Genomic DNA, 17,253 nt, shown 5'->3' with positions numbered 1-17,253 from the left:
GTAGTAGTAATAGTAGTAGTAGTAGTAGTAGTAGTAGTAGTAGTAGTAGTAGTAGTAGTAATGAAGGAGAGAGCACAGATGTTTGTGAAGCCGTGACCTCTCTTCCGGTAAATAACATAACCTTGGTGCATGCCGTTCACTCTTCGTCTTATAACAAACCCTTGACATCGTTGGCTAAAGAAATATAAATAAGTCATGTGCGGACAGGCGGTGATTCAGAGGCACATATTCCCTACAGACCAACACGGAAACTTCAAGAAAACCTGTTGTAGAAGTAGTAGTAGTAGTAGTAGTAGTAGTGGTAGAAGAAGCTCTCGTCAGTCCTCCATTCCATTTCACTTTCCGTTGCGGGTCGTGGTGGATGTTGGGGGTTATTACAGCATACTTATTTGGCGGGAGGTTGTGGGGTGAAGAGGCGGAGCGGTGACCTCATTCTCGGGTATAGGATTTCCTGCCCGTACGTAGCTTGGAAAAGGTTGTCTTGCCTCTCTCTGTTACTTTGAGCAATGGTTTCACGGGGTGGCCTCGCGTCAGAAGATTTCATAAAAGGTAGCAAGAAATTACTACATATACGTTGGCCAGTGTGTGGAGGACAGGTTCAGCATACAGAGAGAGAGAGAGAGAGAGAGAGAGAGAGAGAGAGAGAGAGAGAGAGAGAGAGAGAGAGAGAGAGAGAGAGAGAGAGAGAGAGAGAGAGAATTCTGAACTGAGGGTCTGTTCACGGTGACGGAGGCGAAGGGGCGCTCAAAGGAAAGAAAATGAAAGGACTCGAAGACAAGCAGTTATTTATGTCGAGTAATAAAAAAAATACATGGCGGTGGAACTCTTTCCCGCCGCAGTGCTGTTTTTTTTTTTTTTCTTTGTTACGTGTCAGCCTATAGCGCCGGTAGGCTTTCTTGAGGGGCCTGGATGGTAGTCGGCCCCAGCCCGTCATGGCGCAGGCAAGTGTTTTATAGGGGCGCCATCTTTTCTTGGCTCATGCTCACTTGGACGGCTTCCTCTAGAGTCCGGGTTGACGCCTACCCTTCCTTGATACCTGTTAAGTCTAGTGTCATGCATGCTGATATTTGGAACTCGCTAACTGCTGGCGCTTCCGTGGTCGGTGGGCCAGAGTCGATATTCTCAGACGCTTCCTCAGCTCATGTCTACAATATCCAAAGGCTGAAAAAGAGAGTAATCGGGTTTTCATGAGTGTTTTTTTCACGTTCATTGTACAGAAGAAGGATCGAACTACCACCAAGGTCATTAAACTACCACTGGAAATGCCCAAAACTCCTACGAAAGCCTAATCAAATATATGACGTTGGGCGCCGAAACGTTTGAGATTATGGTCCCTGGATAGTCGACTCCCAACCCTCTCAGCTGTTTATCCTCCCATTCGGGCTGGTCAATAAATGGGTACCTGGGGAAACCTGGGGACTCCAAACTGTGGTGACTGGGCCCGTCATATTCTTCGACAATTCGGCGCCCAAGCACATATATTTGACGGTTTTCGTAGGAGTTTTGGGCATTTCCAGAGGAAGTTTAATGACCCTGGTGGTAGTGTGTCCATTCTTCTGTATTAAGAACCTAAAACAACACTCCTTAGAACCCGACTGATCTCATTTTTGGTCTTTGGAAATAGTTGGTATGCGAGGCGTTAGCGTCTGAGAACACCGGACCTGAATGTTACACCGCCCCTGTCTGTGTCCCGAGGTGATGGGTTCTTAATTACCACCACAGACTCAGAGGCACGTTGCTGCTGACGAGTTCAATAAAGTGTAAAGGGAAGGCAGTCAGGTTGGTGGTATGTCGATACTCTTGATTCCATAACATTCATTGTGTAACATTATCGATACGTTTGTATTCAGGGAAAGCATTGCCCATACGTCACGCAAGGCAGAAAGAGTAGTCCGTCGGGAGGGAAAAGGGGAGAGAGCCGCGTCGATAGCAAGGGAAGGAGGGGAAGGGAGGGAGAGAAAGGAGAGGAGCTGCACCATTTCCCTTTCTGCCGCCCTATGCCTAAAACACACACACACACACACACACACACACACACACACGAAACAATAAATGTGAAAGAACAGAAGTGAGGAAGATATAGGGGATGCGAAAAAGAGAAGAGGAGGAAGGAAGAAGGAGGGATGAGGAAGGGAAGAGAGAGAGAGAGAGAGAGAGAGAGAGAGAGAGAGAGAAGAACGTAAAGGCAAACACACACACACACACACACACACACACACACACACACACACACACACACACACACACACCAGAATCTCTAAAGCAAAACCTCATTTACCAGAAAAAAATTATATATTGACATTAGCTTTTGCACACGACTTTTCTAACGATAATGAGGGCATATGCGCCTTGTTGGGACCGAGGAACAGAGGGAACAAGCATCAGCACCACAGCGACAGAGTGACCCAGTGTCGGGGTGGCGGGTGTACGGGCTGGCATGGGAGGGAGTGACTGGTAATCGATTTGGTCCCTGTGTGGTGCGCGTGCAAAGGCGACTGACCGACCCTCCTGTGGTCACACGCCGCCTCGCCGCTGCTCGCTTCCCTTTGCTTGCCTTTGCCTTGCTTTGCTTATTGACCCTTCTATAACTACTCTACTCACCTCCCGTGCTGCTAACGTGACCTGACGTAAGTGTGGAAGTCATACAGAGGTCCCTGGCGTCAGTGTGTCACCTCTGCCTACGCTAAACGATAGAAGCGCTGAGACAATGGGGCTTTTGTTGCTTTCAGCGTTCTTTTGCACCCGACCTCAGCAACACCTCAGGAGATGCATCATGGTTCTTATCTGGTGTCTCTCCTCCCTCTCCCTTTCTTTATTTTGACTCGCTGTGTTATCAGGCAACCACTAGTTGTCTTCCTTTCTATAATTTGTCAGATGCATCATAGTTCTTGTCGAATGTCCTTCCCTCTCCTCCCCCTTTCTTTATATTTTGATTCGCTATGTTGTTATCAGCCAGTCAGTTAATTTTCCCTTCCTACAATTTGTCATCCGGTGGTGGGGCGCGTTAACTGGCCAAGGTCAGGAAGAGAGAGAGAGAGGGAGAGTTACAAGACAGATAGGAGACCCTTCGTACGTCTGATGGATAGATGGATGGGATGAGAGAGAGGGGAGGAGGAGGGTGAAGGAGGGGAGAGGAAGGGGACTGAGGGAGATCGCGCAGGTGGTAATGATCTTGATTGTGTGTGGGTTGTCACGGTAATGGGGTGTTCCGCCGCGTCGTGGGTGGAGGGAATAATTTGCAGGGAAGGTGAAAGGAATCAGGTGAAAATTTTAGGGAATCGGTTAAAAATTTAAGGGGATCGGATGAAAAATTTTGGGACTTGGGTGATTTTTTTTAGGGAATCGGATAAAAGTTTTTAGGAAATCGGATGAAAATTTCAGGGAATCGAATATTTTTTTTAGGGAGAGGAAGATATTATAAAGACGAATTGCTCATCCCACCACAGGCATAAGGGTCAATGTGCCGGAGATGAGCTCGGATGCCACGCGCAGCTATAGAGTATGCTCCCGTTATAGATAGATAGATAGATAGATAGATAGAGGGTCATCTTGAAAGGGAGAACGAGAAGGCAAAAAAGTGATAAGATTTCAAGGACTCAAAGCTTTCCTCTCTCGCCCCCCACCCTCTCTCTCTCTCTCTCTCTCTCTCTCTCTCTCTCTCTCTCTCTCTCTCTCTCTCTCTCTCTCTCTCTCTCTCTCTCTCTCTCTCTCTCTCTCTCTCTCTCTCTCTCTCTCTCTCTCCTCCTCTTCCTCCCCCTGATTAGATTCGATGTAAGAACTTCCTTCCTGTCTTATCACAATTACGTTGGTTAGATCGTTCTTGCTTCCTCCCCATCCCACTCCTCCACATTACCGGATGCTGCGTACAGATTACACCCCCCTCGCACACCCTTACACACCCATCCCCCTACACCCCTCACCCCTTTCCGTTCGTCACTACCGCTGGCTAGGCACTGGAACACACACCATCATGACTCAGTGTGTTCAGAGATGTGAGAGAGCCAACTTGTGCCTTACTTCTGCATTGAGAAAAGGGACGGAATGTAGGCCCTGTGCTCTGTGTCCTTGGCGGTGTTAGTTATTAGTGATTTAAAACTGTCGGGGAAGAACTGAAAGTTGACGAAGTGTCCAATAAGCGAGTAACCGCGATTTAGTGCCTGCTTCGCTTGGGTCATCATTCTGCGTTTGTCGAGTCCATGTGAATTATAACTACAACTATTAGTGGTGCTGTGTGTGTCTCTCTCTCTCTCTCTCTCTCTCTCTCTCTCTCTCTCTCTCTCTCTCTCTCTCTCTCTCTCTCTCTCTCTCTCTCTCTCTCTCTCTCTCTCTCTCTCTCTCTCTCTCTCTCTCTCTCTCTCTCTCTCTCTCTCTCTCTCTCTCTCTCTCTCTCTCTCTCTCTCTGTCAGACACACACACACACTCACACGACTCGCAGTATGACTCTCAGTATGACAATGTTCAAAAGAATTGGAGAAATCGCACTGAGGTACAGGTAAGGTACGTATACACTGGCTGACTGGCCGGCTCCATATCTTTCGTATTTACTATAGATAAGGATTTTACACCCATATGATTTTTGGGAAAAAGCTATGAGATGATTCCTTATGCTTTGTCGATGATGGTTGAAATATTCGCGCTTCATGGCAGGTGGTAATGTGTTAGTACTAGTCTGGTTTGATAATTATGATGTCTCAGGTTGTGGTTGATTGTATACATGATTCCTGTACAAAGCGATAATTATAAATGATTGTTAATGTAAGGAAAAGTTTAATTCGCTATGGTGATATGCAGTGAGGAGTGTAATTCAACACACACACACACACACACACAGACAGACAGACAGACAGATTGGACCCTGAGAGAGCTGTATGCAACTAACTGATGAGATTAAACATATCACAGTCAGATCACCAGCAGAGGGTAATATGGTCCCAGCCAGAGGTGGGCAAGTGCGGTACTTAGTGCGGTAGTATCGCATCACAAAAAAAGTACCGCACTACCGCGGACCGCACTAAAAAATCCTGCGGTACTTTTAAAACTATCGAAGACGAGATTTGCAGCGCGGCATGCTTACAGATTTATTTATTTATTTATTTATTTATTTATTTTTTGTGTGTGTGTGTGTGTGATTCGGACTCGATCAGTCAATCGGTATCAGTCATCAGAATCAGTGATTCAATCATTCTGACTTTTCAGTTATTGTTTTAAATTAAATACTAAATTGACAGACTAAACTACTACACTGCGAGTCTTCCTTAATCCGCGCGGTGCCGGCCATTTCAACCCCGGACCCGTCCGTGGTGACGGCCGATTTTTTTTTTTTTTTTTTTTTTTATGAGCTTCAGTAATCCTAAGCAATTGTAAGATAATGGAAAAACATGCAAAAAGTGGTTTAGCAAAGTGATTTTTTTAAACCCACCGTATATATGTTGGTGTTGCCTCTCGTTGGTGCATATTAAAGGACGGTACTTTCACTCGGTTTTACATAGTTTTTATTAGTTACTGAATCGTCATCAGACATGTCTGATAAGCTGATAACATATCCTCAACCCAAGGCGGCGCGCCATGACTGCCTCTGACGATGACTGTACAAGCATTAACACGATCGCCACTCATGTCCCGCACAGAGGTTTCTTTGATGCATAACTTGCTATATCTGTTTTTTAACTTCATTGTAACTTATCTATTCTCTCTCTCTCTCTCTCTCTCTCTCTCTCTCTCTCTCTCTCTCTCTCTCTCTCTCTCTCTCTCTCTCTCTCTCTCTCTCTCTCTCTCTCTCTCTCTTCAATGCAGCCAAGCTCAATATTGTTTGATTATAATAATAATAATAATAATAATAATATACTATTAGTAGTAGTAGTAGTAGTAGATTTATCTCCTCGATTCAAATTTCTACGTAGTTGCTCCGCTGAGGCCTGAAATGCCAGTGCTCTAACAAAATCTATAAGGCCATGAATCTATTTATCTATTTATGGACAGAATTTTCATGTCTAATGTGCCATGTATCCTTAATTACCACCAATCCTTTTCATCCACAGTTTCTATTCATTAACCTCACCTGCAACCCCATGTATCTCTTAATCTATTTATGCACAGTGTTTTCATGTCTTGTTTTGGGTGTCACGTATCCTAACCACCACTCCTTTCCCCCCACAGTTCCTCCTCACTAACCTCACCTTCAACACCATGTATGAAGTCAAGGTGCGCGGGGGGACCTACTCTCGCTTCTACTCCGAGAACAACAAGACTTACAAGGGGCCGTTCTCGCACCCCCGGAAGATTTTGCTGTACCCGGACTGCCACAAGATGCCACATCCGGACAGTGTTGGGACGGGTTTTGAAATGAGTGCCGGGATCATTGCCGGTATTATCTGTGCCACTTTCGCCCTTTTCCTCCTGGTGGTTGCCATGATCATTTGGAGGCAAGTGCATAAACGCCAAAAGCAGTAAGTTGGGAGCTTCATCTGGTTGTCCAAGGCATAAGAATAAGAGGTTAATAAGGATACAAGTTAGCAGAGCAGCAGAGTGTTATGTGGAGGTGGTAGAAAGGAGTGAATACTTCTTCTTCATCCTCCTCTAGCACCAGCTCACAGGTGTTGAAAAGAAGAGGTTTGGGACAACAGAATCATGGCTATATAACCCTAACATTTAACAATGATTAACATGTAAATTTTTTAGAATATAAAGTCTTTTCAATGGCAGTTGCTATTAACCATACACTGACTGAGATTTAAGCCTGCGAAAGGTTGGTGTTACCGAGAGTCTGGAGGCCGTCTGAGATAACCTGATGGACCTCCTTTTTACAATGTTTGCAGCTTACTTATGGAAAACATTAGGAACCTCTCACAAAAGTTACATATTTCAGTTATAAGGTTGGTGTTCAGGGGAATCTGGAGGCCGTCTGAGATAACCTGATAGATCTCCTTTTGCCAATGTTTGCAAATTACTTATGAAAAATGATTGGAACCGTGAAAAAGATTTGGTTTCACTGTGCGATAATCATGAATTGGTTGGAAAGCGTAAGTGATGACACACTTCAGTTCTAGCTAACCACTCCCCAGCTAAAACTACTACCAAAAAACTATTACTCCCGTGGTTCCAGATGTTGGCCTTACAAAAGTTGCGTATTTCAGCTATTTTCCAAGGAGTTTTATCTTGAGCAACTAAACACCTTGAGCTGGAATCATTATATATTTCTTTTACTTCGATTTAAGAAGAAAACACAGAGGAGTTTTTATTTGCTTGAGATTCTAAAATGATATGATGAGGTCGATGAGGAACACCAACCTTCAGAAAATTATCAGAACTTCTTCTCACAAAAGTTTCATATTTCAGTTATTCTCCAAGCAGTTTTATCTAGAGTAACCCTACTAAAGAAACTGAATCATATATTTCTTTTACTTCATTTTAAGAAGAAAACACAGTGAACTTTTTATTCGCTTGAGATATACGTATAACAATATGATGTGGTCAGGTCAGTCTGCAACACCAGCCTTGTTCTTTGCTGCTTCTTGCCCTGTAGTTTTTGTTCCCTGTTATTTTTATCCTACATACTTGACTGTCACTGACCCATTTATTCTTCTATATCCTTGTCTGCTTATCGAAGGGTCTATTTGGGTCTATATAGCAATTTATTTTATTTTCCCTTGATGCCCTTTCGGAACCTTTTCATGGACCTCAACAATAATAATAATAATAATAATAATAATGCTAATGATTAGCCATCACTGTAACATGCTTTTTGAATACCAGCAAAAAGCCTCGCCATTCACATACATTGGCTTTGCATAATAACTAACGTCACTATTAACTGAATAATGTGCGCCCTAAATATTATTATAAGTTATGCATTTGCTGCAAAACACAGTACATTAATCAAAGTCTTAGAAGTATCAACAGTTGAATCCCTGTTTTAAGTACTATCACTCCATCAGAAACTTGTTATAATGAGTATTCTGAATAGTTACTTCACCTCACTTTATTTTGTGGACATTATTCTTATTGATACAGGGAAGCATTTAACCATAAAGATGATTAATAAGTGTAGATATGTCATTCATTTAAGAGTAGAGAAGGTAATATTTGCATTTTTTACATGGGCATACATTCAGTTTGTTTACCAACCTGTGACTGTTCCATTTGCCAGTCTCACACTAATGGCTTACTTTTTATGTTTTCAGGCGATTCTTTCAAGGGGCGTACAACTACCTAGATGATCCTCCGAAAACTGTCCCTGTCCTCGTACACGACTGGGAGAACGACACAGGCGGGGAGGGCTCCTACGGCCCCATTGATGTGCATGACTTTGCCAAGGTGCGTTGATTTGCTCTGTTTAGACTCCTTGTATTCTTCTTCTCATTTAACGTCCTTATTTTCCCTTATGGGGCTTGACGGGCTATGAGTCTCTCCCACTTTCTCCTTCCTGATGTTCTTCTTTTTCTTCTTCTCACTTAACATCCTTATTTTCCCTTATGAGGCTAGATGGGCTGTGAGTCTCTCCCACTCTCGACAATCATATACTCTCTCCTTTCTGATGTTTATCCTTCCCCATTTAGACTATTAGGATGGGATCAAAGACTGCTCTGTGCCTCTCACTTTCAGCCTTGGTCCTAACTCATCATCTCTGACTTTCATTTCTCGTACAACCAGCCATATAATATTAAATAGAGCAAGAGAGGCAAGTATATCAAAAGGCGGAGAAGGTATGGGAGGTTAACAGAAAATCCTGCAACAAAGGTAAAATTCTAGACTTTCAACTTCTGACCAATTTTATATTCATTATTTTATTGTCTATTTTTCAGCATGTGGCAGATCTACATGCAGATGGAGACATTGGGTTTTCCAAAGAGTATGAAGCAATACAAGCAGCCTCAGCCCAGGAGCACCACCCGGCGGAACACTCACAGCACCCAGAGAACAAGCAAAAGAACAGATACCTGAACATTGTTGCTTGTGGGTCTCTCTCAGATTGTGTGGGATGTCTGCCATTAATAAGCTTTTCTTTCATCTCACTAATGTTGTAGGCTACTACCATCAGATTCATTTTCTGCCACTCATGCATGAGTGGATTCCAATGGTAATCTTTAAAAGGAGAACATTGAAAGTAAGGGAGAGAAAGCTAAAGAATTATGAATATTTGGGAGGCTCTCAGCCTCCTGCATCAACTTACCAGTGACGCTTTATCAGCAACTAAATTATCTGCCATCTTTGGGGAGGTGTGCACAGACAAGGTTCAGGCTAAGGGGTAATGGCTGTGTCCTCATGGAGCATTTTTATTTTTCAGATGACCACACCCGTGTACCCCTGCGACCTTTGCCCGGCCAGAAGAAAGCCATTGAATACGTCAATGCCAATTATATTGATGGCTATGAGAAGGCCCGGGCCTACATAGGCACCCAGGGCCCTCTGCCCTCCACCTTTGATACCTTCTGGCGCATGGTGTGGGAGCAGCGCGTCCACATCATCGTCATGATCACAAACCTCGTGGAGCGAGGAAGGGTGAGTCTCGGGAGCCCTTGACAGCCTGTGTAGCGTAGAAGAATCCATCAGTATGATTTACAATGAATCCTTTCCTTAATTCTCACAGCAACTAGAATCACAGTAACAAGTGTAGTGCATTGACTATGCAATTATTTTCATTGAAAGTTTTCACATAAAAATGAGAGTTGTTACAGTATGTTATATGTCCTGGGAAAGTCACACAACAGTTTCCAAGAAAACATTTCATTCTGACCACATCACATGATGTATGACTTTATGACAGACAGACACACGCTTGCCAGAGTGGCAAGCGAAGATAATCTGTCCAGCATTATTTCCATCCATTATTTTTGGTTGAAAGGTAATATTTGTTTTTTCCTTTTCTGCCTTTCATAGGAAACTGTTAAAAAACAGCCAAAGCTAGCTACCCAATGCCTAGAGGTATTGTATAATACACAGTGCAAAACTTCTTTATCTTAGGTGTGCACAAGGGAGAGAAAGCTTGGCATGCCACTGTACACTACCAATCCTTGCTTGCAAGTTCCCACACCTCACTTGGTCCACAGCACGCCAGCAGGTGTGCCCTCACGCCTTGGTGCTAGAGTTTGCTCAGTGTGTATGTATATAGATATACTGTCATATACAAATGATTTTGTCATGTAAAGGCACAAAATGGTGTAACTTCCAAAACATGTTATTTGATAATCAATGGCTAGTGTTCCTAGTATGATGGGAAGAGACATGATAATTTTGCATTTTGTATACCGTAATTGGTGCTATGCAGTGACACACCAGGCGCGTAATTCTGTACGACCAACTGGGGAGTGGAAATGAACTAGCCTTTTGCTGTTTTCATTGTGTTGTAGATTTAGAAAGATGATGGCACATGGTTTGTCAGTGAACTTTTCTGGAACCCTGTTACAGTAGGAGTTTTGCCCTTGTGGATGGTTTTGTGAATGTTGCATGTAGTAAGTTACATGTTCCTTGTCTGTACTCAGAAACATTGATCATAAAGGCAAATGGGCTAGCTAGTGTAGACCAAAAGTATAATGCTGTACATTTATACAATAAGAAAAAGTCAATTTGGATATTGGGAACAGCCAACCACAAGACAAAACTCATTTGTCATTGAGAACTTACTAAATTGTGTTCCTTGCCTTTACAGAAAAAGTGTGACCAGTATTGGCCCAAGGAAGGCAGTGAGCATTACGGTTTGATACAAGTCCGGTTAGTACACGAGGAAGTTCTCGCCACCTACACCATAAGGAAGTTTGCAATTAGGCACACAAAGGTATGTAGCCATTGACTGTTGTTTGCATCATAACTCAACATGGTGACTTGAATTCATGTTTCCTCAGTTTCAGAGAAATGTAATTGGATGGCTTCAAAATTATAATGGACCACACATGTATCCAAATACCATCCATGCCTCTTGACTCTAAGATCTTTTATTTCAACAAGTTAAACCAAATGCTAACTCCTTTCTTGCTCTATTTTCACATGATACTAATGCTTAACCCAGTAGCAGCGACAGGCCAAATTTGTGGCTTTACTGTGTAGCAGCGACGGGCCATATTTGTGCCACGATATAAACCCCCCAAAAAGATGATAAATAATCTGATCACAAATGCTTTGATATATATTATGAAATGGTTTGTGTGAGGGGTGATTTTTTCTCATTTTTCTCACTTAGAGGGACCATTAAGAAACATGATCCCCGCTGTTACCGGGTTAAAGACAAGAGCTGGTGCATCATCCATATGAAAAAAATTAAGCCAGCAGTTCAGTATATCAATGCAGTAGAGTCTCACCAATAGTGTTTAATTGGTGCCTGAAAACCACCATTATCAACAAAACCATAATTAGCATGATTCAGAAGTACATTATGAAGGACTGATTGTTGCCTCCATCACAAGACTGTAACCTGTTTTTCCCCTTTAAAACCCTCCTATCAGCACCTGTTTAAAATGATAGCAGAGATTAATCTGTCCAAACTGCTGGCCTAAAAGGGAACTGTGTTGACTCCTTGGCAGGTATAATTTTAAGCTCTGTATCAACATTTGTATTTACTTCCACAGTGATCAAATTGAAAGATTTAGACCTCATGTAATTAATAGATGAATAGATTAGTATATAAGGTCTAGTGCTATCAAATGTAGCTTTTATGAATGTTTAGGATTTCTTATAATATTCTATGTACCATGTTATTCAAAAGTCCAAATTAGAAAATAACAGATTGGCAGAGATCACTGTACCTCACCCTTCCAGTAAAATCAGCATCAACACATCACGAATCTTCTTTCTTCTTTCATCTTCTCTTCATTTTACATCCTTATTCTCCCTCATGGGGCTGGACGTGCAATACATCATGAACACCTTTACTCACTTAACTGACCTTCTTTCAGATTAAGTGTAAGAAGTCTGGCGGAGGCGAGCGCATGCTGTACCAGTACCATTACACAAACTGGCCAGACCACGGCACCCCAGACCACCCCTTGCCAGTCCTCTCCTTTGTCCGGAAATCTGCTGCAGCCAACCCAGAAGATGCAGGTCCAATTATAGTTCACTGCAGGTACACTGATGAGCTTGAGCAACAGTACATTAAGGTTTTAGTGATTCACAGCTTCTTTGAATATTTAGTTTCTCTGATTTTGGAAAGTAAATTTATTACATAGCAACAAGGAGTCTCCAATTGTTAAACATAAGGAGCTTGCAAGAGGGCAGTAGGTCTATACAAGGCAGCTCTTGTAAAGATAACCCTACCTAACCTCACTTTCCATGAATTTATCTAACCTCCTCTTGAATGTATCTATCATAGTGGCACTCACAACATGACACACTGTGGTTCCTTCCAGTGCTGGAGTAGGCAGGACAGGCACCTACATAGTGCTTGATGCCATGCTGCAGCATATTCGTGCTAAGGGGCGACTCAATATATGGGGTTTTCTTAAACACATTCGCACACAGCGAAACTTTCTCGTGCAAGTAAGTGGCATTTCCAAGTTGTTATTCTCTAGTTCTTATTTTCGTTTCTGATATATTGAACATAAGCTGGACAGCTCAAGACACATGTTGATTCAGAGCTCAGTCTTGATAGTTTACTGTTGGATTGTACTTTCTGTAAGGTAGTATTCACATCCAAAGAATTCATTGCACTCATACGTAAGATCTTGATCCATGTGGGGCATTGATCCTCAGCTGTTTCCTTATATGCTTGTCGGGGTGTCTAACATCATGCCCATACCTGAAGGATTACCATCTTCTGTGCTTGACTACAGACCCATATCATTTGCTCCAAGTATTAATTATTATGTTTTGATTTCCCTATTTTTACCAGACTTTGTAACTAATGTTATCAAAATCATTTTTCAGACTGAAGAACAATATATATTTATTCACGATGCCCTGTTGGAAGCCATCCAGAGTGGGGACACCAATATTCCTAGTGCCGGGACCAGCAGATACATCCGCATGCTGCAGGCCCCAGACAACTCCCAGGAGAAGCCCCAGCCGTGGTATCTCCTCAATCATCAATACAAGGTACACTAGTATGCTTAATTTGTGTGTCTTCACTGTTATAATAGACAACATTTATAAAAATTGTTCAATCCTCAAAGGTGATGTTCTAATTTCTGGGACGAGCACAACTACCACCAGTGTTTAGGTCAAGGCAACAGTGGGATTGGAATGGAGTGGAGCATTTCTAAGTAACAAGTTTGTGTGAGTTATGTTGTTCTGTTGGGCAAAAGCAGGAGTGGTTTGTAATAAGCAGTGGATAAGTTTGGTAGAAGCAACAGAAGGAAATTCAGAGTGGATGATGGCACAAACTAAATAAATCTGAGACAAGAGAGGCTAACATTGCTGACTCTGCAGTGCCCTTCAAGGTATTTAGGCCAAGAAAAACTGAGTGTGAGGTAGTCTCACTCATTGGTTATGATGACTCAACCAATATTAGCAGCACAGAAAAACCAGTTGTTGCTAATACCAATCTCTTATATTTTTCAGCTCATCACTCATTTTCAACCCCGTGATTTCAACGTGGTGAGTGCCATGAAGCCAGTGAATAGGGAGAAGAACCGCAGCACGGACCACCTGCCCATGGAGAATGGGCGAGTGCACCTCACGCCCAAGCCAGGTGTGGACGGCTCTGACTACATCAACGCCACCTGGCTCATGGGCCACCAGAGGCTGAGGGAGTTTATCATCACGCAGCATCCTCTGCCAAATGCCATACTGGACTTCTGGCAGATGGTTTGGGACCACAATGCCCAGACTATAGTGGTGTTAACAGCTGTGGATGAGGACCAAGGATTCCCACAGTTCTGGCCGGCCCAGCACGATGACTTTGACTCTGAGCACTGGAAGGTAGATTACAATAAACATCACTTGAATTTTTTTTATAATACCAGATACTAAATCATATTATAGAAGAGGTGGGAAGTTTTGTTCATGAGTAAAGATAAATGTAAACTATTGCACCTCTGGATTATAGGCACGGTGAACTGTATTTACCATCAGACGAGAAGCAATTGACATCATCTAGTAGCTATTACCCTTTTTTTGTTCAAGTTATTCAATAAATGTTTTAACTCGTTTCAAGGTTCGGTACTTGGAGGAGAAGCTGAACTCAGGGTTAGTGGCTGTGGAAGTTGCTGTACAAAGTCTACAAGACGACTATGAGCTGCCAGTCAGATTAATCCACGCCCCGGGCTGGCCCCACACCCTCCCTGCCCTCACCACCACTCTGAGCCTTGTGTCACTCATTTCGGAGGCACACACAAATTACCAGAATGGGCCTCTAATAGTTGTTGATAGGTGAGTGAAAGAGGACTGTAAGATATGGCTAGTACACATAAAGAAATCAATAATGAAAAGCTTATCACAGACAAATATAGTAATTCTTTCCATATAATATATTTAACCCATCCGTTGCAATTGGCACAGATTTGGCTTTCACTGGTAGCCTGGTAACATGTAGTCCAAGGTCTTTCTCTGCCTCTGTGGTGGATAGTGGAGTGTTTCTCACGTGGTATCGGTGTGCTGGATTTCCCCTCCCTAGGTGCATGACTACATTTTTCTTCATTGAATTATAGCGGCCACTTTTTGTTTCATTCCTGTAGCTTGGTAATGTCTTTTTGTAAGGAATCCGCAGTCAAGGGGTTAATGTTTCTCCTCCCCCAGGTTTGGCGGCACTGAGGCGGCGACGTTCTGTGCCCTGACGACACTCAGAAGTCAGATGGAGTTTGAGCAGTGCCTGGACACCTACATGTATTGTAAACTTTACCACAACAGACGACCAAGCATATGGACTAGTCAAGTGAGTAGCCTTTCTGGGAATCATAAAGATAAAACACTGCAGCATTGCAAGGTAAGGATGCAGGATGTACAAGTAAGCTTTCACCCATTTTTAGTTCAATGCTGATGATAGAAACTTATTTTCCCCAGGAGTTGGAAGCACACAGCTTTTGGCTGGAGGAGACTTTCAAGGTTTGCACATTGGAAATGGTTTCTTCCTATTTATTGTCTTGTTCATGATAATCCTTTGACGTTAGGCTGGTGTTTAAGTGAGGCCGTTCACTCCCCACCACTGCTCCTTAAGGCCTTGCACCTCCCAGCTCATGCTCCCCACAGGCATGATGGTAAGGTACTCACCCTGTGCTAGTGGAAGGAGTGAGGAGATGCCCTCTGGAAGCTCAGTAAACATGGCTAGAAGATATGAATTTATGCATATTCCCTTAACGCATGGTATCTAATATGCTTACCCACACACTGTCACCAGTCATGGCGACAGTCAAAATTTATTAACAGTCATAACTTAAATATTTCAGGTTTTTTTGTTATTGGCAGTCTGTTGTCTGTCGGTGTTAGAGTAGGATCTCGCCAATAATGACTTCCAAAGTAACATTTTCAACAATGATGGCAAGTTAGAATCGATACCAAGTTTCTACAAGAAGCTTTGGATTCTTTTGCATAAGAGGTTATTCTCATCAATATGTAAACTCATCAAAGACCCCCAAAACTGTCACTTTCTCACACCATTTATATATAAAACTATAACTAATTGTACCCATTCCATCCAAGTATAAATTTACTGAGTTCCTGTTTCCTGCAAGATACTACCACCAAAAATAATATTGCACTCAATAAAAATGGAAGGAGCTAAATATGACATTATGCAAAATATCCAAGCAAGCTTCATTAAACTTTGGTGATTAAGAAGTTGCATAAGCAAGATCTGTGTGCCTAGGAAGGGCTAAGCAGGAACACCCCAGCACCAGCACAGGTAAGAGAGGTGGTGTTGTAACAGACAATGTGCCAGATACATAAGTTTGAAAAAGGTATCTTTTTTTAGTGTGTCATTAAGTAAAGTTACATTTTTCTTCCAGGACGATATACTGTTTATATACCGAGCCATGGAGTCTTACGTGGAGAGTGAAGGGAGCCACAGCGGCAGCAGCAGCGACATGGCGGGGCTCAACGACCCCATCATCACCATGCCGCCCGTCACCACCATCACCCCGATAGCATCAGTCACACCCAAGGCTCCTCCCTCACCGCTCCCTCTCAGCACTCCCCCATCTTCACCCACTGCACTGCCCCTCCCCACGGCTAGCACGCCTCCACCCAGTACTTGTGCTAACGGCCAGGTGCCCTCCAATGGACATGCAATGCTTACCGGCAATGGGACAGTGCGAGTCCCTCCGGAAGGCATGGAGGATGCGCCTCAGGCAACAGAAATCCCTCCAGTCTAAGAAAACACTTTGTGAAGTCATTTGAACTGAGTTACTCTTTTTAGACTTACGTGTCCCATGAAGTGATTCCTGAATGCACAGTGTTGAAGGAAGTTTTCAAGTTATGAATCATTCTGTGAGTGATTTGTACACAGCACGTTGTGGTGTTTAAAGCAGAGGACATACTTATGCTTCTTTGACAGTGTGACAGTGACCAAGTGCTTGAAGAAATAGAAAATTTCACCAGAACTCACACAACATTACCCTGAAGGGAAAACACACGATGCATTTAATAAACTTTGAAAAGACATAGCTGTAAGTGACTCATTCGTCCGGGAAACTAATAGACTTGGTTGCTGTAGACCAGCAGTAAAAGTAGGCTCCTTGTGTAGCAGGGCGCACGCAGTGCCACCTCCTCCTCCTGCCTCAAGTTGAGGCCACAGGAAGGCTGTTGATTCCCAGACACTCATTATATATATATATATATATATATATATATATATATATATATATATATATATATATATATATATATATATATATATATATATATATATATATATATATATATATATATATATATATATATATATATATATATATATATATATATATATATATATATATATATATATATATATATATATATATATATATATATATATATATATATATATATATGACTACATTTTATAAATATATATATATATATATATATATATATATATATATATATATATATATATATATATCAGTGGGTTGACATGTTTGTGTACAGAATCATTTTCATATTGTGGTGTCTTTCATTTACATTAATCATTTTTTTTATGTACTTTATAACTTGCATTTTTCTACTTGGTAACAGTGAAGGGGTAATCCCTCTGTGTTAAAGACATCTAGTCTAGTTAATATTAGAGCATAGGTATTTTGGTATGAGGGTGCCAGTCCCTTTATTCCATAGTTATCCTAAAAACATATTTTCTCACGTTTTTTCATGTATGACAGTGTTCAAGTTGAATGTCATTTTTACAGAGGTACCAGT

General features: G+C 42.2%; 1 protein-coding gene across 5 annotated transcripts in view; it reads left to right on the top strand.

Annotated features, from left to right (window-relative positions):
- LOC127005150 (tyrosine-protein phosphatase 99A-like) overlaps window positions 1-16,694 on the top strand; it is a 107,834-nt gene extending 91,140 nt beyond the window's left edge. For 2 of the 5 annotated variants that reach the window (XM_050873783.1, XM_050873807.1), the window contains 13 exons: window positions 6,157-6,446; window positions 8,181-8,313; window positions 8,802-8,952; window positions 9,284-9,498; window positions 9,877-9,921; window positions 10,646-10,771; window positions 11,886-12,052; window positions 12,336-12,465; window positions 12,853-13,020; window positions 13,486-13,845; window positions 14,081-14,295; window positions 14,662-14,797; window positions 15,867-16,694. In XM_050873783.1, coding sequence (XP_050729740.1) covers window positions 6,157-6,446; window positions 8,181-8,313; window positions 8,802-8,952; window positions 9,284-9,498; window positions 9,877-9,921; window positions 10,646-10,771; window positions 11,886-12,052; window positions 12,336-12,465; window positions 12,853-13,020; window positions 13,486-13,845; window positions 14,081-14,295; window positions 14,662-14,797; window positions 15,867-16,232 — 2,502 coding nt within the window. In that variant the 3' untranslated portion in view covers window positions 16,233-16,694. The remainder of the gene's footprint in view (window positions 1-6,156; window positions 6,447-8,180; window positions 8,314-8,801; window positions 8,953-9,283; window positions 9,499-9,876; window positions 9,922-10,645; window positions 10,772-11,885; window positions 12,053-12,335; window positions 12,466-12,852; window positions 13,021-13,485; window positions 13,846-14,080; window positions 14,296-14,661; window positions 14,798-15,866) is intronic. The other 3 variants (XM_050873792.1, XM_050873816.1, XM_050873800.1) reach the window with 3 other exon arrangements.
- The last annotated feature ends 559 nt before the right edge of the window (window positions 16,695-17,253 follow it).

The sequence above is a fragment of the Eriocheir sinensis genome, chromosome 3 (genome assembly GCF_024679095.1).
Source record: "Eriocheir sinensis breed Jianghai 21 chromosome 3, ASM2467909v1, whole genome shotgun sequence".
NCBI lineage: Eukaryota > Metazoa > Arthropoda > Malacostraca > Decapoda > Varunidae > Eriocheir > Eriocheir sinensis.
Note: the sequence above shows the minus strand (reverse complement) of the source record. Positions and strands in the feature narration are given on the sequence as shown.